This window comes from Hydra viridissima, unplaced genomic scaffold (genome assembly GCF_058129835.1).
Source record: "Hydra viridissima isolate aposymbiotic clone 2 unplaced genomic scaffold, HvirCarnegie_v1 scaffold_6, whole genome shotgun sequence".
In the NCBI taxonomy this organism is placed as follows: domain Eukaryota; kingdom Metazoa; phylum Cnidaria; class Hydrozoa; order Anthoathecata; family Hydridae; genus Hydra; species Hydra viridissima.
Window position 1 is genome coordinate 18308081 of NW_028324305.1, and position 21298 is coordinate 18329378.

Sequence of the window (21298 nt, forward strand, 5' to 3'; positions counted from 1 at the left end):
AGAATAAAATACAAAGATGTTTGTTGATTGGCTTGAAAATTTTAAAATTGTAATTGTAATTATTTTTTACACGTGCAGCCATATAATACGTTTATTTACGATGTCAAATTTTATTGAGTTTTTGCCGTTTTTTGACCATCCTGAGTCACTGTGCGCCGCCATCTTATGTCTTATGGCCGGAAAATTCCCCAAAAAAATGGGCAAGTTCGAAATGAGGAAAAGTCTTCATATTTTCTTTTGCGAATGAGAAAAAACGCAAAAGTTTTGCGAACAGATTACCATTAAAAAAATCGATGTTTTTAAAAACCCGCACTTGATTGCAAGTATTTAAAAATCCAGCTAAACTTGGCGCAAATATTTGATTTTACACAAGTAATCTTCTGCAAACCAGCAATTAATTGAATGTCTTCGATTTTTTTAAATATAGGAAAAAAAGTAAATTATCCACACTTTCAGTTTTCCGCAAAAATTTGAAAACCGCAAGTGCATAACTTGCATCTTTTAATATCAAATAAAGACCGTAAATTAGAAGAGAAACATGAAAGTGATTGACCACCAGCGAAGTGAAAGACAAGAATATTATTTAGGTAAACATTTTCTTAATCCCGAATTTAGAGATTTTGAAAACTATTCCCGAAATTATAAAACTATGTATGAAAACTTATTTCTATTTCAACCAATTAAAGGTGAAATGGTCGTTGACTGATATCTGGTAAAACAATGGTCAGTTTATTTTATTGGATTTGATAGAGGAAAAGAGAAAAAAAAAAGATTATTTTTATAAAAAATTTTTTTCTTTTTCGATTTTCATGTCAAGTAACAAGCAAATTACAGAAAGAGTATCACTGCCATATAAATCTATAAATATGAAAAAGATTGAATATATATACATATATATACACACACATACGTATGTATACAAATGTATATGCAAACACACGCATAAACATGTATAATGCATTCACACAAATATTTCATAAACATAAATATGCGTCATATATCTAGTTTATAACTATTAGATTAACATAGATTATATATATATGTAAGCATATCTCTGTATATAATTATATAAGGATTATTTGAGTGACGACATTTTGCAGAATTACAAGACAAATCATTACTGTAAATAAGTAATATGATAAGAAAATCGATAAAGTATATTTAAACTTGATAAAAAGTTTAACTGAGAAATTTCGCTTTTTGTTTTAAAAATCTGAGATGAAAATAAACTAGGCTACGTAGCTGTATTCGTCACGTGATCCAGAAACTCTTTCAATATAGTTTTTTTCAATCAACGCCTCAATAGATTTCTAAACAAAGCAATCGAAACATGGTGACAATTCATAAATAGGAACACCTCATCAACAGTTCACGACCAGCACACATTTTACATATATGTAAAATATAATAGCATAACAGGTAAAATGTGCTCACGTTTTCATATACATATATGTATATGAAACCCGAGCTTACATTCATACTCATATTGGATTTTAACAGTAAAACATTAAACACTTAAACATTCACAAATAAAACATTACTTTAATCATTTGTGTGGTAGGAGAAAACCTGGCCCGAGATTGATCGATGACCTGAGGTAAAAAGAACTCAGTTAAGTAAAACTAAAGTTAAAACTAGTAACAAGTCTTTTGAAATTACATAGAAACTTACGTTTAAATTAAATTTTTATACAAACCTCTTGTATAAGCGTGTTATGTCTTAAAACTTGTCTCGACTTCATAATGCGCACTATGGCAGCCTATAGGAAAGTAAAACTACTTACAAACTGCTATAAATGAAAAAATTTAACTATGAAAGAAATAATAAATATAAAAGTTTAGGAGCACATAGAAATAAACATAAGAAGTATGAAACTTTTAATAAATCAAACAAATCTAAAAGAAGTATTTGAAGAATAATTCAAAGAGATGAGTAAAATTACTTTATCAGGATATATAAAATAAGCATTTTTGTGCGTGCTTAATATATATATATATATATATATATATATATATATATATATATATATATATATATATATATATATATATATATATATATATATAATAAATAAACACACACACACATATACTTTTGTACTTTGTTTGTTACTCGACATGAAAACCGCTATTGATGTTCGTTCTGAGTAAAAAAATTAGGTTGGACAGAAAGTTCTTTCGTACTTGCGCCATTACAAATCAGTCTCATTAGAACATGGGAAGCTCTCTGATTTCCTAGAATGCTCAAGAATTTTTTTTAATTCATCAATGGTACAATATTTTCTAGAAATTTCCATGCAACATTATAAGCAAGTATAGGTGGTTCACTTGACATAAAATGTCAGATCAGACACTGCATTTTTTATGAGTTCCAAGGTCAGTCATTTCACCGGTGAAACTGAACATAACACACGCCAATCCCTAGGCCAATGCAGTATTACCAAACACATATGTCAAATTTGGTTTCAACATTTTTGTCCAAGGTTTAGTTATCCAACTGAAGTTAATTCTGAAGCAGTGCGCAAACTGGTGGAGAAGGATCCAAGACTTCAATGTTCTTACAAACCAGTGCTGCATTGTTTTCATTCATTGGGAAAGATTCTAAAAGTTGGGGGTTTAGGTTCTGACATAACATGACAAGGATATACACTTGGTGATTTGCACATTCTTGCTCTCCAAAAAGTCACTCTTTGACTGGTTAGTTCACTTAATTGCTGGTGATGTGAAGTTGGTAATTTATATAAACAACACACAAAAGCATTAATGGGTTGATGCTAAAGAGAAGGGAGAACCAGAGCCAAAAGTAAATTGTGCATTTCAAGCTTCTTCTTCCCAACACCACCATAACGATTAATTATTACTATCAACAACTGAAAAGACTCAGGTAGAAAGTCACTGAAGCGTGGCCACAGCACCAAAAAATTTATTTTCTGCATGAGAATGTGCAACTGCACACTGAAAAATAGACATGTCTTTAGCTTATAGAGATGGAATGGGAGATCTTAGCAACCTTTTCCATGCCCTACAATTTCATGTCAGAGAATTGCTTCAATATGTTTGCCTACTCAAAGCCAAAATTGGTAAATTCTTTGAGGCGCAGCCAAGCAGCTTCTACAAGGATAGTATCCAATCCTTCCCTAATAAATGGAGAATTGTTGTTGATAATAAAATGGCGATTATATTGTAGATTGTTTACTCAGAAGATTGTAATGAAATAAACTATTTCATGAAGTGGGAAAGAACTTTCTTTCCAAACTAATAATAACCAACTACTTAAAGTAAGCAAAACTAGTAAAAATGTAAAACTAGTAAGAATGGAAAATTAGTAAATCAATCAAAAGTAATAGGATAAGAAATTAAAAATTTTCTATCCATATGATGAAAAAAGTAAAAAATAACAAGTATGTACCACTATTTTGCTGAGTACGAAAAGTAGTATTTTAGTTTAAACAAACCTGTGTATACATTTTTCGGTCTTCATCAACTGCTACATGTGTTTGCTCAATAATCTATAAATGTCAAATACTTATATACAAAGAAAGTACTTTGTGGTCTCTGACATGCCAAAAGTAATCAATAAAATAGCTAATTTGTTAAAAATAACACAGTGATCTAAAATATTTATCATCAATAAAAAGGAAGGAGTGTTTACTTGAGGAGTTTCTTTCTGTAAAGCTGCAGTGATCTTGAACTTTGTGCGCTTGTTTGCAAACCGTGAGTTGAGCAAAAATGAACATGTACAGAGATCTTCTGCCTTGAGTAAGAACATCATTTACAAAACTTTTAAAACAAAAAATTGATGTGATGTAAATAGTTGTAAATATTGTAGCACAAATAAGTCATCAAAAAAAAAAAGAAAAAGAGAATCAAAGGAACAGAATAACTAATATCTCAAAACAGGATTATAACAAGTTTTAAGAAAAAGGATAGACAGAGAAAAAGTGGCTTTGTGTTGTAAAAGAGTAAGAAGGTAATTACAGTAGTAATTTAAAAAACATCAAATAAACCAAAAGGAAATTTAGTGTAGTTGAACTTATCTACCTCTTCTGGAGATTTGATAAAAATTTTTACATCAACAATTGATTGTAATGTTCTTTTTAATTCTTTTTCTTCCAATTCACAATTCAATTTTATTTCGCTAAAAATAAACTGATTATTTAGTAGGGAAATATTTTTTAGAAGAGGATAGCCACATTGGCATAATTTGCTTGCAAATAAAAATAAGATCAAAGCTTACTTGTAAGAAAGTACATCAGAATCATTATATAAAAGAAGAACAGCCATTTGGTAAGTTGTGCAGGTCACAAGATATGGCTTTTTTAAATAGGTTAACTTCACTTCACCTAAAATATTGACATCAGTATTGACAAAAAACATTAAAAAACAAAAAAAAAAAATTCATTTGCAGAAAACTATCATCTTTATTATGCTGGCACAAAAATATTAAAGTAAATTAAAAAACACCACCTGTTGATTAACTGACACCATTTCAAAAATATCTAACTGCCTTTTTTTAGTTGATTTTTGATAATAACAGGTAGTAATATAGTCTTTATAGTCTATATTTATATCAATATTTCTTTTATAGTCTTTATTATTAAAATTCAACTTACAAAAAAAAAAAAAAAAAAAAAAAAATCATACTAACTCTAAACTGAAAAAAAAAATTACCATTAGAAAGGTTTTGTAGCCAAGTAAGTTTTCTACCATTAAACTTGCTGTTGTAAAATGTTTTGAACTTAAGAAAACAATGATCATAAATAAATAAAAACACCAAACTTTACCACCATAAAGTGAAATAAATAAAATCTAAGACCCTAAAATTTGAGAAATTATGCTAATTTCTGCAATCGTTTTTAAAAATTTAAAACATATACAATTTATATTTGATGCTATATAAATCTAATACCATATTAGAATTGATATATGCTTTGAAATATCTAATTTATTAACACACAAAAATTTTTACACTTATATTTATATGTAAAAAAAACTTATATTTATTTATGTTTAACAAGGCAGAATTCAGTGTGGTCTGGAATGATTTAATGATAGTTTTAAAAAATTAGCCATTAGTGCAATTTTTAAACTTTAAAAAAGGTTTTTTGGCAGTTCAATAGTTAGTTTTTTCTTTGATTTAAACTGAAAACAAATTACAGTCAAGATCTTGGTTTGCAGATTCATGATCACATTCATTAGTCAAATTTTTTTTTGCTCTAGTTTCCTATTGGGAGCTTACATTTCCTGTTTAACCTTATTAGCTATTTTCTTTGCATATTCTTCTTTTCTTTATTTTCCATTTACCCCTCTTCTTTTACCAAGATCAAAAAATTTTAGGTTTTGATTTTTGAAAACCTAAAATTTTTTTTTTTGATTTCAGTAAAAGAAGAGGAATCGGTTGAACTTTCTTCAATTTTTCAATACTATGTTTGCCATAATATTAACAATTCACTAAAAGCACCTTATACATTTCTTTTGCTTAAACTCAGTTTCTTTGAGGAATCTAAAGGAACCAATTGTTGCACTAAAGGGAATTTCATCAATTAAAATTTGAAACTATAAATTACAATTGGAACTTAATGTCAGTTTTCTTAAAACTCCACAGCAACTAGGATTTTGTATGATCAAGTCATAAGATTTAAATACTGAAAATAAATTTAAGTTTAAAAAGTTAAAGAAAATACACTCAACTCTAACAAAGTATATTTTGAAAACTACTACCGCAGACAGTATGGAAAAAAGGAGTTTCATGAAAAGAAAAACCCAGAAATTTTTATGGGAATTACTTGTGCATGGCTAGACATTATTTAAACAGTCTTTAAAAAAATATGGGAGTTGAGAAAAATCAGTTTTAAACCTGTGAAAACTGCAATAATAATATATTAGCATTCTAATTGCAATTAGAATACCTCTATATTAAAATTGCAGAATCTTATTAGCACTATGTTAATATTGCAGTTAATTAAATACTTTTCTTACTACAAGAATTGCTTGTCATGCAAAGTTTAATATTTGCAATCAGACAGATTTCCTTTTAGTTTGAAGAGGAAAAAAAACTCAAGAATAATAAAAAATGATCTGTAGAAAAGAATCAAACATTATCAACTTCACCATAAATCAAGAAAAAGCTGAAAATTTATTAAAGAATATCTGTGATAAAATTACATCTTTCTCAGCCAAAGAAAATGCTTTCAATACTTCAATGCTGTTCAATTTGACAGTTATGGAACAAAAGTTAGCTAACAAATCTAACTTTTTAAAAAACACGAAGTTCCACTCGATGGAAGAGCAAATTGGAAGGAGTATGTTGAGGTGAACAAATATATTGTATTTGTTAAGAGTCACCATTTTTATTTTTCTCAATGGAGTATAGAGGTCAAGATCCTATGGATACGCAGAAGGTGGATCACTAAAAATTATTGCAATTATCTTCAAACCAGAGAAAGAAAGGAATGTTGATGGTAGCGTGGTACCTACTCTGGGATAAACAATAATAGTCCTTGGGTGTGTAGAGAATTGTTTAGAAACATAATTCAAACTTTGGTTTTATTCTAAAACCTCTGCCTCTGTCTACTATCAAGTTTCTCCCGGCTGCAGATCTCAAACTAATGAGTTTGAGATCTGCAAAAAAAGGTGGAATGCTATTTCCAATAGCATTTATTGTGCATGCTAATGTTACAAGAGTTCCTCTTTCAGCTGATGTGATGGCTCCTACTTGTTTTAATCCTTTTTTGGCAACAGCTGTATATTTCTTGATTATCATAATAAAAAACAGAAAAATCTAATATAAAATATATATAAAAATCTATATTTTTAATCTAATATTAAAACCAATTTTTAAAATTACCATTTGTGCACTTTTAGAGAATTCTGATGGAAGAATTACTGATGGTGAAACTGACTGACCAAGTGGCCAAGCTCCAGACTAACATAAAAACATAACATAACAAAAATATAACAAAAGCATGTACAATCTGGATCTCTTGTTCTGGATAATCATTTTAATAATGAAAAATAAATGATTAGATTTATATGCTAATGATACTCAACAACAAGGTTTTTTATAATATACTTACATATACAAATGTTTTAGATCTAAATGTTTTATATTGCATTTAGAAAATAGATAACCACAGCTTAACTTAAAATATGTGTAGTTTATACCTGCAAAACAAGTACTGAAAAATTTATTCCGAGTTCAGTTTTTCTTTCTCGTAAAAAATCTAAAAATTTTGACTCTAATTCTTTGCTAATAGCCATATCTGTAAACATCCTGTGAAGTTTGTTTGTATATTCATATCCACATGCCAACTAAAACAAAATATTTAAAAATTATGGTCAAGAAAAGATATTTCAAGAGTGTGAAATTTAAAAGGTATCAACCTTTAACTTAGTTATCATTCCTTCCTCTGCATCCATAGATACTGATAAATTATGAATAAGTCGCTTTGCTAACAATATGGAATAAAACTAAAAAGCATAAAAGATGGGTTTTTATTACTTTATAGAAAAAGTGAAGAAATTTACTTTAGTTCAGTAAAATGGCTTCTTCATAATCAATTTTCTTTTAGTCTGTAAAGCTTTAAACATTTAATTGATTTTAACAAATTTTCTATTTATAAGGTTTAATAAAAACAAATCCATTTTTATCTGTTTATAAAAAGCAATGTGTCATAGAAAAATATACTTTATCCTTTTTTTCCGGTGATTTTAAGGTTTTTAAGTGAAGCTAACTTTTTAGTGGAGTTAACTGCGGTATGTGCACAAATTGACTTACTTTTTGAAAAATATCTTTCTCATCCAAGTATTTGAAAATTGTTATCTACAAACCAAATTTTAAAAAATACTGATGTAGTTTGTATAATACTAAAAATATTAGTAAATACAAGAAATTAAATGAGTTAACTGAACATATTGTAACTGTTTATTATATATTGCTTACAACATTGTTTAACTTTTCATCTATTTCAGTCTCGGGAAAGTTCTTTGTATTTTTCTTTAAAAGTGAATCACAGTATTTTGCAAGCTTAAAAAAAAGATATTTATGAACAAAAAGATTATAAAAAAAGATGAAAAAAACAAAAAAAAATTTTTTAAATGTTCTACTTTTATTTGCACTCACCAGTTCAGGGGATTTACATGCTTTCTTTAAATCTAATCTATGATTCACAACTTTTGTGCAGGCCTACAAATGAAATTTAATGATTATGAGCATTTTATTTTATGCATTTAATGAACATTTTTGTGATTAAAAAACAATAAAAATAGCTTATGTCCGAAATGTTCAAAATTCTACACAATGAACAACTATATCTTTAACAACTATATCTTTAACAACTATATCTTGTTTAAAATCATTTTTAACTATACTAGCCATTTTTAAAAATTATAATTTTAAAGTGCTTACAAAAATAGTCAGGCTTTAAGTGAACAGTAATAAAAAATAAAAACCTTGTCCCTTGCTCCGAAAAACGATTGATCTTTTTTAAAAGTTGTGTGAATGAGATTTGTGTATTCAACATGGAGGTCAAGAAGAACATTTACAAACTGACCAGTATCCTAAACATAATACTTATTTTGGGTTAAAAACAAAAACTTAAATCCATTAAAGTGCTGTAAGAGATTTTTCAGAACCAAAACTCACACTTTCTGTATGTAATGATTTGACGCGGTCAAGACCCGTTTCAGTAATATGTATTTCAAACTCTGTGAGCATTTCTTTGAATCCTTTAGATGATTGTTTCAAAAGCTCATACATTCTTTTTAAATCTAAATTAAAAGAATATCACTTAAAAAAAAAAGAGCAAGCATTTTAAAACAAGGAATCACAATATCTTTAAAAGCTATTGCATATAAGTACTTGCTCATCAAACATTATGCATGTAAATATTTGAATAAATTTGTTGAATGTTGAACCTCAAATTTCTTAATTTGAAAAAAAGCTAAGAGTTAATTTTTAAAACAATTGTAGGCTAAATATACTCAAAATTTATTTACATTTACAGAAAAACATAAAATATATGTGGTTTAAAATAATGTAAAACTATGCTAAGATGAATATTCTGAATTCAAACTTTACACAAAAGTAGTTTAACTATTTCTGGTAACTATTAGAATATTTTTATGACATTGAGTGAAATATTTTTTGCTGTATAATCATTTATCAAAGACCTCTTCCGTGTGACAACCAACCCCACCCACGGGGTTGGTTGTCACATTTCTTGGTATGTTTTGATTATATTTAAAACTGGTACCAATAAATTTTGTTTATATAATACCAAGAATAAATCTGAATAATCTGGGAAAAAAAGGCTATATACTGAAAAAAAGAAAATACTATATACCAAAAAATGTTTTTTTTTTTTTAATATAGCTATAAACAAAGAATATATATATATATATATATATATATATATATATATATATATATATATATATATATATATATATATATATATATATATATATATTAAATAACTCTATAAATAGATGCATAGATACTCTTCATCTTTAGATGAATTTAAGACTGTAAGAAGTTTTTTTTTGGCAAAATTTGACTTTATCAATTCTTTTTTACTTCCATTCATAAATGATTTATGATTCTTATTAATATTTTTTTAACTAGTTTTCTTCTTTTTATAATTAGCAATCCTTTCTTTGACAGGTGAGTTAGTAAGAATCATAGATGAATGCTTTTTCCTACCTTTTCTTGACACTAACCTTGGACCTGCTTTAGGCAGAGGCCTAATACTCTCAGGTAGCATGATTGAATTTTTTAAAACTAATGGAGTGATTGGGTCCTGATTAGAGGTTTTATTTGATACAATTAGATCTCCTATTGCTAAACCTACCTGATTATCTGGTATCTGAATAAATTCTTTAAACCTTTTATTTGCTGGTTCTGGTTGCATTAAATAAGGTTCACAGTTTTTTTAATTTAAATCAAGCTGTAAGCAAGGTGGGTCAGGGCGATCAGTTACATAATTAGGACAATAATCAATTTCAGTAACAATATCAGGATTTAATGGGTAAATACCTGTTGCAGCAAAACCACTTAAAATATTGTGGGGAGATACAGCCTTTGGAAATGCAATGTTTACTATTTTTGGAATATCATATATTGTAACGGTTTTTCCTGGATTCATTACCAACCATGAAGTCATAGTAGTATTTATATAGTTTTTGAGGGGACCATAAACTGCCCTGTCCAAGGGCCGCAACTTATGCGTGCATTGCGGTGGAAAGGTAACCATTGCTATTCCATTTTTTTTGCCACATCTAAACCTTCAATACTAAGATGGGTTTCATGATTGTCAAGCAACAATAAACAAGGTTTTTCTTTAGTGCATTTTGTGTTGCCTACAAAATGTTGTAGATACTTTACAAAGTTTTCTTCTTTCATCCAACCACTTGCATTGGCATCTCCTGCACTTCCTGTTGGTGCTCCTATTAGGAAATGGTTTTTAAAGTTTTTACGAGGAAAAATAAAAAAAGGTGGAATGCTATTTCCAATAGCATTTATTGTGCATGCTAATGTTACAAGAGTTCCTCTTTCAGCTGATGTGATGGCTCCTACTTGTTTTAATCCTTTTTTGGCAACAACTTTTTTAGGTCTTTGTACAGTAGTTACAGCAGTTTCGTCCATGTTCCAAATGTCATTTGGTGAGAACAAGTAGTTTTGCATACAGTGCTGCAAATTGCTAAAAAATTATACAGCATTCTGCTTATTGAAATTTGTTGCTCGACTTAAACTAGTAGCTTCAGGTTGCCTAATGGAAATATTTGGGTGGCGCTTTATAAATCCTGTAAACCAATCTTTAACAGCTTGTTCCTTTACAACCCAAGAATTGGGAACTTTTATGTTATTTTTAATTGCAAGCTGGAAAGCAAGCTTTTTTACTTCAGTAGGAATAAAACCAAAATAAATTTCTGCTGCCTGCAACAGGTATGTGACAAGTTCTTTTTCTACTTTGTCTGGCAATATCTGTTGACTTTTGTATCCTATAATGTTCATGCAGGTGGAGTTTTGATTTTTGTCAATTAGATCTGTTATAGAACCATGTGATGGGTTATTAATAATAATTTTTTTACAATAACGTGTTAATGTTCTGTAGTTAATGCCATGGTTTTTTGCTGCTGATCTAATAGAAATGTTGTTAAGCTTTACATCTTTAATAGCACACATAATATCTCCAGAAGTATAACCTCTATTAGTTTTTCTTTTAAAATATCGTACCATGTTTTTACTAAGCAAAGAAAAATATTTGCAAATAATGTATGCACTAGACATTATACACACGCACACACACACACACACACACACACACACACACACACACACACACACACACACACACTAAATCTAAACAATGCACAAACAAAACAACAGACAGATGTACAAACAAAACAACAAAGAGTTGAACTTCTGTATTCCTTTTTCTACAATTATATTAAACATTGGATCATAATTTAAAGTTATACACATTGAAATAAAAATTATTTAGATTATAGATATTTAGTTAAACAAATATAACCCATTGACTTAAGATTTTTAAATAATATCTCTAACATTAAAATATTCCTCAATAATACGGACAAATAAACAAGGAATATCTAAAAGTGGCGTTTAGTTTGCAGCACACGGAGTCGAGGCAATTGTGACAACCGTCCCCATATATTTTGTGACAAGCAACCCCTTCTATGTAAGTTGCAAGACACCTGTAAATTTACCTAAAAGCGTGTGAACTTCATGAGAATTTTTTGTGCATTAAGTTACTCAAATGAATAAAAAACTTAAAAAAATGTACATTCAAAGCACAATAAAGTAATTTTCGTTTGGTAAAAGAAAATTTCTAAGTGAGCAAAATTTAACTTTTTCATATCAAAAACCTATAAAAACAAATAACTTGTTTTCTACACGCTAAAAAAAGCTGAAAATTACAGTGAAAATGTTTTTTTTAAGTAGCATTTTGATTGAATGATTTTAAAGTTCTAAATCTTATCTACATTTCCTGTAATAAACTTTGTGACAACCAACCCCACGTGTCAACCAACCCCGCTCTCCCCTATACAAAATAAACCGTATTATCTAAGTACAACCACTTATGAAAATTTTACAATAATTAACAGATAGGAATATGAAGCTTTAATTTACATTAAATACTGCACTTTACATATGGTATCCAGTTAACCTCTACTTCATAATTTCTTAGTCTTTTCTGAAAGGGAGAATGCATTGAATTGTAAGGAACATATTGCTTTTAGATTACTTGAATAGTCTTTAATATGAAGATTCACTTACAAAACTTCTTTAAGGTAATAATGAACTTTGATGTCTTTTTGTGGAAGAGTTTCTTTTTTGGTTATTGTAATAAAAAAGTTTGTGCAAAAAAAGTTTTTTTTTTGCTTTGAGAAATTATGCAGAGATAAAATCTTAGATTTTTTTTTGTATAGAAAGTTTGATTTTATTTGCAAGAAATAAAACAGGGAGTGTTTTAATTTTTTGTAAGCTTTGACATATAATAGTTATACAGGCTCTAATGTATAATATTTTTTTAAAATCGAATTTATAATAATTTCATAAACTCTAATAATTTCTAAATTAATTCACAAATTTCTAAGTTAATCATAACTCATTTTCATATATAAATTTTAAGTAAACTACAGAAATTATAACAACACTTTGACATTTTTAAATATTTATCAAAATTATTTACCGGCAAACTTCTTTTCTTTAACCATTTTCCGGCATTCACCTGTTAGTAACTCCAAATGGTCTTCAACAAGTCTGGCTTGAGCTACTGTCATGACCTTATCAAATGTACTTGGATGTAAATATCTCTGAACTCTTAAATATTCTTCAGCTAATCTTGATTCAACCTTAAAATATCAAAAGTTTACTTTGAATCCATAATTTCACAAACTTTTGCTTGAACTTAAATAAATTGTATAATATCCTCTTTGACAACCTTTTCCATATATTCAGAACAATTGCAAAATTCAAGAATATGATTTGATTCATTTTTGTAAAAGTTTGAAGTCTCCAATAGCATTGGTTGTTCAAATGCTGTTTGATAAAGCTAAAAAAAAAATAACGTTTGATAAAGCTAAAAAAAAAAAAAAAATAGGAAAAGTTAAAGTAAGAAAAATTCAAAAGAATCAAAATATCTTTAATAACTAATGTTACTAACAAATGGCACATTTTAAATAAAATTCATACTCAAATATCAGACTCCAAAAGTTTAGTATGATCAGAGAGTTGGTACTAGTAATCATTGTTCTAGCAAGGTTTACCAGGTTACAATAACAACATATCAGGCTATGATAATGCCTTAACAACAAAATTTTCTAAAAACATTCATTACTAGATATATATTTTTTCTATTAGATATGTTAAAAATGTTTATCCTTTGTTTGTTTTAAAAAGAAATGTTTTTATAGTATTTTGGAAATTAATTTTATTTGGATTTTACTTATACCATCCTTTCAGTTATTCATAATAAAAGATTTCAGACCAACTCAGCAAACTTGTTTGATTATACTGGGAACACTGCACAGATTCATAAATTGACTTACTTTTAATTTTATTCCATCTTTATCAACATCTTTAGAAACATAGCCATGAACCTCAACTAAAAATTAAAGAAAGTAAAAAATAAAAAACTTCACAACATATAACTGAGATCTCTGTTTAAATAAGATAATTTAGAACATTGATGTAAAGTCCATTTTCAAAAACAAGTAACCTGCAAAAAAGGGAGTAAATTATAGAAAAGCCAATATAAAAAGACACTTTTATACTCACAATATAAAGTATAATACAATGTATAAAAGTTATGCAACATACAGAGTTTGACACACACACACACACAGATATATATATATATATATATATATATATATATATATATATATATATATATATATATATATATATATATATATATATATATATATATATATATATATATATATATATATATATATACACACACACACACACTTAAGTCAAAAAATTTTGAAATTTATTTTATTGATGAAAATTTACAAATAACATCTAAACTTAAAAAAAATGCTTAATTATATTTCAAGTATTGTTACAAGATTATTAGTGTTATTATCGACTTCTACTAAATCGACTAAATGTCAACTAGTTGAAAGTCGAAATAAGTTGACTTTGAAAAATCAAATAGTCGATTTAATCAACTATGAATCTCCTACTAATCGACTAAAAGTCGATTTAGTCAGGTAATCGTCCTAATATCCAATTTTTTCACTTGATTTAACTTTATCAATCTTTAATATTGTTACGATGCTGAACAATTAGTAAAGAGATATATTTATAAGTAGTTTATCTTGTAAAGAAAAATTATTTATAACTATTGAGCCATACGTAAAAATATCATTCATAGTGGTTTTTTAATTCAACCAAAATATCTGAGCATTGAACCTAATTTACTGTATCATATAAACTTAAATCTTAGCTTACTGTATGTAGCACCACTTCATTGTTTCCTTTTTCTCATTATAGTAACCAGTTGATGCTTTTTAAACCAAAATGTTAAGCAATGTGTTATGGTATTCAGTTAAAAATGCGAAAATGTTTTATAAATCTGCCACCCCAAAAAAAGTTTAGCAGCCCCATCTACTCCACCTATCTATGTTGCCATTTTTTTTAAAATCAAGTTTTCTGTTAATTTTTGCTTTAATTGCTGCGAAAAATGATGTAAAATGCACATCTGTATTTGTTTCTTTACTTAGTGATAGTAATTTCTGTTTTATCTTGTTTGTTTATTTGATTTTAATTCATCTAATAGATTAGATGAATTAAAATTGAACAAAGAAAATGTTCTTGATATATCAACAACATGTGTTATTATAACAGTATTGCATACCACCTAGGCTTTTTGTTTACTCTCTTAAAGTTCTATCTGTTTCATACAATCTAAAAAATAAATTGTCAAAGCAACATTAACCCTTTCCAGACGGTCAGCGAGGGTGGTGGTACAAACATGTACCAGCAGTCTTCTGTAGTGGTTGATATGTGTACCATCAGCACCATACAAATATTGTTCTTGAAAAAAGTTGAATTCTTTATTGTTATGTAATAGAGTATTTTTGCTCAATAAATATCGTATATTTTGAGCATAATATAACTAATTGACATAAACAAAAATGAACGTACATACATATTACAAAATATTGTATGTGTGATAAGCTGAAAAACATTTTGAACGTAATAGGATGTCATATTCCAGAAAAATTGTTTTTCTCCGTTTTATGTTTGGTTTTCTGCACATCTACATCTACGTTTTGGTGTTCCTTCCACAGGAAGATGTGGATCTATATTATTAAAAAGTTTTATATATACAGCATATAATTTATATGCTGTATATATAAAACTTTTTAATAATATAGATCAAAATATGTTATTAAAAAGTTTATACGTTGCCATTTTATTGAATCTTTTAAATATCTGTGTGTGTGTGTGTGTGTGGCTCCAACAAAAAGTCAAGGTATTAAAATAAAACAAATTTATATTAGCGAATCTTTTTAAAGCATTCGCCAATATAAAATCATTTAATTAGTAAAGATTAAAGTTATGAAGTTAATTTTTTAGCATGTATTTTTAAAACTTACTGTTATGTGGACAAACATGGAAACATACTTAAACTTGAATGTTCTCAAAATATCTATGAAGTTGTGGGCATGTTGTCGCAACTAAATATTGTATGTGTGGTCAAGATTAGAGTGCGATCGCACGCCTTTCCCGACCAAGCCTGATTGTTTGATTTCTAAAACTACATATTTTACTCTTTTATTTCTGATGCTTTTTTTTTCTTGAGTAAAATTGCTTTTGATCTTCAAAAAAAGATATATATTATGAATTACTATTATTAGTTATTTTGAATTAGTATAGCTAAAAGTAAAATATGATTTGAAATTTCAACATCCAGATACAAAAAAAAAACAAAAAAAAAAAAAAAACAAAACAAAAAAAAAAAACACTTACTAAATGAATGAATAACTCCTTTAACAACTGCTTCTGTTGGTCGTTCACCGGTACGATCTCTAAGTAGAACAAATATTGTTTATATTATTTATAGATATTCACCGGTATGATCTCTAAGTAGAACAAATATTATTTCTATTATTTATTGATACTCACCAGAATGATCTCTATTATCTCTATTATATTGTTTCTATTATCTATTGATACTTATTTTCTGCTTTTCATAGTAAATGATAATATTTAAGTAATTTGTAGAAAATTAAAAGCAACAATAATTTATCAGTAGTCCTGTTATTATCTAGTAATATATATTATCTGGTTTATTAAGTAACCCAGTTTCAAAAGGGAAGGGGAAAGCACTTAGATATAAAAAATTCCTGCAAATTATTGTTTCAAAATTAAAGATGAGAGTACACTTTTTTGCATGAGTTATGTTATAAAATATAATTAGGTTACATGTAGACAATTGCCATTATTTTAGATTAGGGCAGCGGCTACAAAAAGCTTTTTGACAATATATATTATCTGAAATGAATACAACAATTAATAACAAGTACTAGTATAGATTACTCCTTCAGCTTTAACTAGCTATGACATTTGAGGATTTCTGCTCAAGTTATCAAAATACTTAAATAATTGCAAATAGGAAAGAAAAGTTCTACAACATTTTTTTTACTCCTGGGAAATTGCAGTGATTCATTCTCTGAAATATTATAATTTTTCAAGGACCATTCCCATAGTTCCTAAAGATCCAAATACTTTTAGATTATGCTTTCCAGAACAGCTGCTCTCAATGACCATCATGTTAGGCAGAGCAATTCAACAGCAGGAAAATCTTTATTAGCATCCTCCCTCTCTTATCTTATCCAATTGCAAATATATTCTCAAGAAACATTTTGCCAATTTAGTAGTATCAAGAACTAACATATCTCTCTACAAATAACAAATAATAAGAATGATTTTTTACATATTACTAAGTTAAAAGCATGTCAGAAACAGTGATTAAAAATTATTTTTATTTCTTCTTTCCTAATGGATGTTGCTACATCAATCAAGTCAGTCATTTTGCTGCAGCCATCATAGGATTTGAGTATGAGATTTTTTTTTTATGTATTGATACAAACCATAGTGCCTTTGATTACATTTGTGATAAGGTCAGCATAAAAATTTGCTGTATTATGCAATCCAATAAATTCATTGCGACTATAAAATTTATTTGGTCTATAAATCTTAGACAAGTGACTAACTGATTGTGATTTGTTATATATGTTGCCTTATTAACTAAAAGAGCAAAGAAAGTCGATGAACAAAGATTGCCAGATTATTTTGTATTTTTACAGAAACATGTTTGTCTTTTTTTTACATCTTAGGTAGAGTAAATGTGCATAATTGGAATTTTCACTACTCTCTCCCCTTCTGACTGGTAATCTCTGCCCTCTAGGAATCAGAGTGTTGATAAAAGATTGAGTTAATAATTTGCTTTCAATCAGAATAACCTTCACCAACATTTTATGGCCAATCATGAATTAGTAGCAAAATACAATACATTCACTCTCAGACATTGCAAGCAAGACTTTGGATACATACAAGGTAGCACAAAAGTAGATACAATTTGATATAATGGTATTGAACATCATACTCACTAGGTTACTGGTTACAACCTTAAAAAAGGTGTTTAAATTTGTTTAAGTTTGTTAAAAAGACACCAATTAAAAAAAAATAATTGAGAAAACACAAGTTCCTTTCCCCCCCTCACCACCTAAGTTCTAATCATAATAGCATTACATCGCTCCATAGGTACTGCCATCTTTTTTCTTGTTTACAAATATTTTATTCTTATACTAAGTGATTAAATGTACTTTGTTATTTCTTGAAGAAGTGCACTTATAAGTGCATCTTGTAATGGCTTTATGATCTCCAGTTTCCACATTTCAAATGCCAGCTAAAAAAAAAAGGTTTATCTGAACAAACTAATCAACAATACAACACTTACTTAAAAAATAAAATAAAATTTAATTATTTACCTCACCAATAGGTTTTTTGTCATTTCCAGAAATTGACGGCAGTGGTATGTATTCTACATAATTATTTTTTTTACGTTCTGCATAATGCTCATTTAAATATCTAAAATTGAATTTTTTTTAAAAAATGTTAGAAAAGCATGCAAAATTTCAAATGTTTATGATAAAGTTATCAAATTATGAAAAACAAAGTAAGCAAACATAATATAAAAAAATTTACAATGCTATGGTTATGTTTGTTTATAAATTCACCATATTACTTACCTGTACAAATTATTTATACAATTGGTCCCGTATTCATATTGTAACCAATGCTTGTGGTAACTTCCTAATAAACTTTGTTCATTTGAAATATTCTAAACAACAAACAACAAACAAAAAATAAATACACAAAAGAATTTCTCAAATGCATTTTCAAAAAATTTTCATGAAGTTCAAAGACACTATCAGCTTGTACCAATAAAATTTTATGAATTACTTTGATGCATTGATTTTTATCCTAATTTCAGCCAATTTGCATTTTTACTCTTTACTTATATATGTGTGTGTGTGCGTGCGTGCGTGTGTGCGCGTGTATAAAACAAATTCAGTTTTGCATGAAAATGCACCATTATCTGGATTTTTTTGATCCAGGTCTCTATATTATCTCAGCCTGCTATGCCTCAGCATTTTATTAACAGCATCTCAATGCCTTTTGTATAACCTTATGTCCCTAAGAACTTATATCTGAGTTAAATAGTTTCAATTCAAGGAAGTCACCAAATAAAACCTCTGCTAAGTAAATGTTTTATTATTTGAAGGATGTCTATCATATTAAAAATGAAATTAAAAAACAAAAACCTTACTTTGTAGATGTTTTTAGAATGTAACTCAAAGAATTCTTTTGTTTTTAAATAGAGCTTTGCATCTAAACCTTCAATGTCAGATGCACATATTTTGTAAATGTCACTAAACACGTTTAAAGAAAATAAAGATTTAAATATAAACCAAAAATCATAAACAAGATTTTGTTGAAACACACCTTTAGTTTGAGCATCAAAAAAATAATCTTCTTAAAAAATTTCTTCTAACATGTGATGTTAGTTTTTACAGGTTAAATTTCAGAAAAGGATACGAGAACCTTTGATGCCATTCTGCTTTATTGATCGGAGTCAGTGTAATTACATTTTGTAATGTTCCAGAAATACTTAACCATACCTCGTTAAAATTTACATCAGCAGGCCTCATAGTTAACTTAACTTCAGAATTTTTACTCACAGCACTCATTTTGATTGAAACTATAATTTTACTAAGTTATTTTTATAACCTAAGAAAAAAAAGCAAGCCATACAACTTGTATAAACAAGTACATTTTGAACTATACATACATATCATAAATTACAAGCAAAGCTATTTTGAAACATTTATTAGCAAATACTCAACATATATATGGTTGTATACATTACAAAAGTTATAAAAACTGCAATAAAAGAGAAACTTTTAGTTGTTGCTAAAATCAACTATTTGGTTTAAGGATTTTAATGACAAACATACTTCAGACTGAATTGAATTAGAAAAAATGTACAAACTTTTTAATTTTGTGTGTGTAAAGTGGTGCCATTTTAAATTAATAAAAATACCTTATGAAATTTATACTGTAAAACAATAATTTTATTGGTTGAGATTTAGAAGGTGCTTAAATCTCTTGAACTGTAATAAATTTTGTCAAAAATTGATGTTCTCACAATTAAAAAAAATAGAAAAATCATTAACATAACTAAAAATAACTAACATAACTAAAAATAATAGAATTAACAGTGCAATAAATTAACTAAATCCCAGACCAGCAATTATCTTCAAAAAGGTTAATTAAAAATATTACAGTATTTTCTTTACCCTATTCTTACATTCTTTTCCAATGTACTACATTGATGGAAAAGTACTTAATGCATAAAATGTCAGCAAGTAATATTTGTAAGTTTTCCATCACAGACTTAAATCTCTGTGCAGAAAATTTTTCATCTAGCATGTCAGCAGATGATTTTGACTCAGACAAATAAATTTAAAATTATATAGCATTTCTTCCTATGCATTTCCTCTAAAAATGACCATTTTCTTCTGAGAATTTCTGTTTGCAAGAGTAATTTTTCAGCAAATCACCCATCTAAGCTAATCCCCTAACTAGTGAGAAACAAACAACCATTTGAAATTTTGATGATAGTCATTATGCTGGTGTGCTATACCAAACAGCTTGTCAGCTTATATCTTAAAAATAGTTTCATTTATTTAAACTTCATCTTATTTTCTAAAAATTTCCCCCACAATACATTTTCTCCAAAAATATCTACTAAATTTCTTTCAACAGATGTTGGATTATTCAATAGATTATCCTATAAAATACTTTACAAAATATTTTAATAACTGTATTGTAACATTCTTTTTGAATACTTTATGTTGGTGGAAGATCACTAAAGGGACTTGCCAAAATGTCAACAACTTCATGCCAGTAAGTCTCTCTGAAACTGGACTGATCACACATTTGTTGCCCTACATGTCTGAATCATGATTGAGGATGATTGTTCCATATCAATACATGCCACTAAAACTGTGAAAACACAGATATATTAACACTATTTAATGATGCTGCAGCTGCCTACACAAAAGAATGGCTGACAGGAAGTGATATAAAAACTTCATTAAAAATAATACCTTAGGGTTTTCACAGATTCTTAAAATTTTTTCCAAATATTTTAAAGTTCTTCTTAAATATTTTAAACTTATCTACTGCATTAAAACAGCTGATAAAAAAATCATATCAAATTACCATATGAAATGAAAAATTGTAATGAACAAGCATATATAAAAAAATTTATGAACAAGTGCAATCTTCAAATTATTAGAAACAAAAAAAAGTAAAAAAATTTTTAAACAAAATTATTAATGAGCAACCTCTAAATAGTATGCAATTTTTAAAGAAATCTGAAAGAACCATTATGTTAAAGAAATTAATGCTAAAAAGAAGAGAACATGAAGAGATTTTTTTTTCCTTCTTAAGTTACGCAAGTCTTAAAGTTATGCAATTTCTTTTATTTTCTTCAAAATATTTTAGTTTAAAATAGTTTTACAAATTAAAATAACTTAGAAATGTTAAAACACTTTGGATAAAAAAAGTTTATCCTATAAAGTGGTAAATCAAAGACTTCATTTCCCTTTACACACAAGGAATTTACAAAATATTTGGTTTCCATTGAGGATAGAGCTGCTTAGTTGATTAGCAAAATAAAGTT

The 21298-nt window shown here is 27.7% G+C and overlaps 1 protein-coding gene across 5 annotated transcripts; it reads right to left on the bottom strand.

Annotated features, from left to right (window-relative positions):
• Positions 1–775: 775 nt before the first annotated feature.
• LOC145190148 (cullin-2-like) lies at positions 776–19369 on the bottom strand. Of its 5 annotated transcripts, XM_090090150.1 has the most exons (25): positions 19147–19369; positions 18878–18980; positions 18297–18388; positions 18036–18135; positions 17871–17953; positions 16012–16070; positions 13575–13630; positions 12968–13078; positions 12716–12878; positions 8644–8768; positions 8451–8558; positions 8122–8184; positions 7942–8025; positions 7777–7821; positions 7383–7469; positions 7164–7310; positions 6847–6924; positions 4671–4737; positions 4237–4342; positions 4041–4137; positions 3652–3753; positions 3455–3508; positions 1697–1759; positions 1542–1592; positions 776–1310 (listed from the first exon to the last, which is right to left on the bottom strand). In XM_090090150.1, exons 1-25 carry the CDS (start codon positions 19296–19298, stop codon positions 1230–1232), a joined length of 2277 nt encoding a protein of 758 aa, XP_089946276.1. In that variant the 5' UTR covers positions 19299–19369; the 3' UTR covers positions 776–1229. The 5 variants fall into 5 exon arrangements, 3 of the variants coding, with proteins under 3 accessions (XP_089946276.1, XP_089946277.1, XP_089946278.1); XM_090090151.1 differs by lacking the exon at positions 17871–17953 and having other exon boundaries at positions 19147–19340; XM_090090152.1 differs by lacking the exons at positions 13575–13630; positions 16012–16070; positions 17871–17953; ... (2 more) ...; positions 18878–18980; positions 19147–19369 and adding an exon at positions 13219–13319.
• Positions 19370–21298: the final 1929 nt, after the last annotated feature.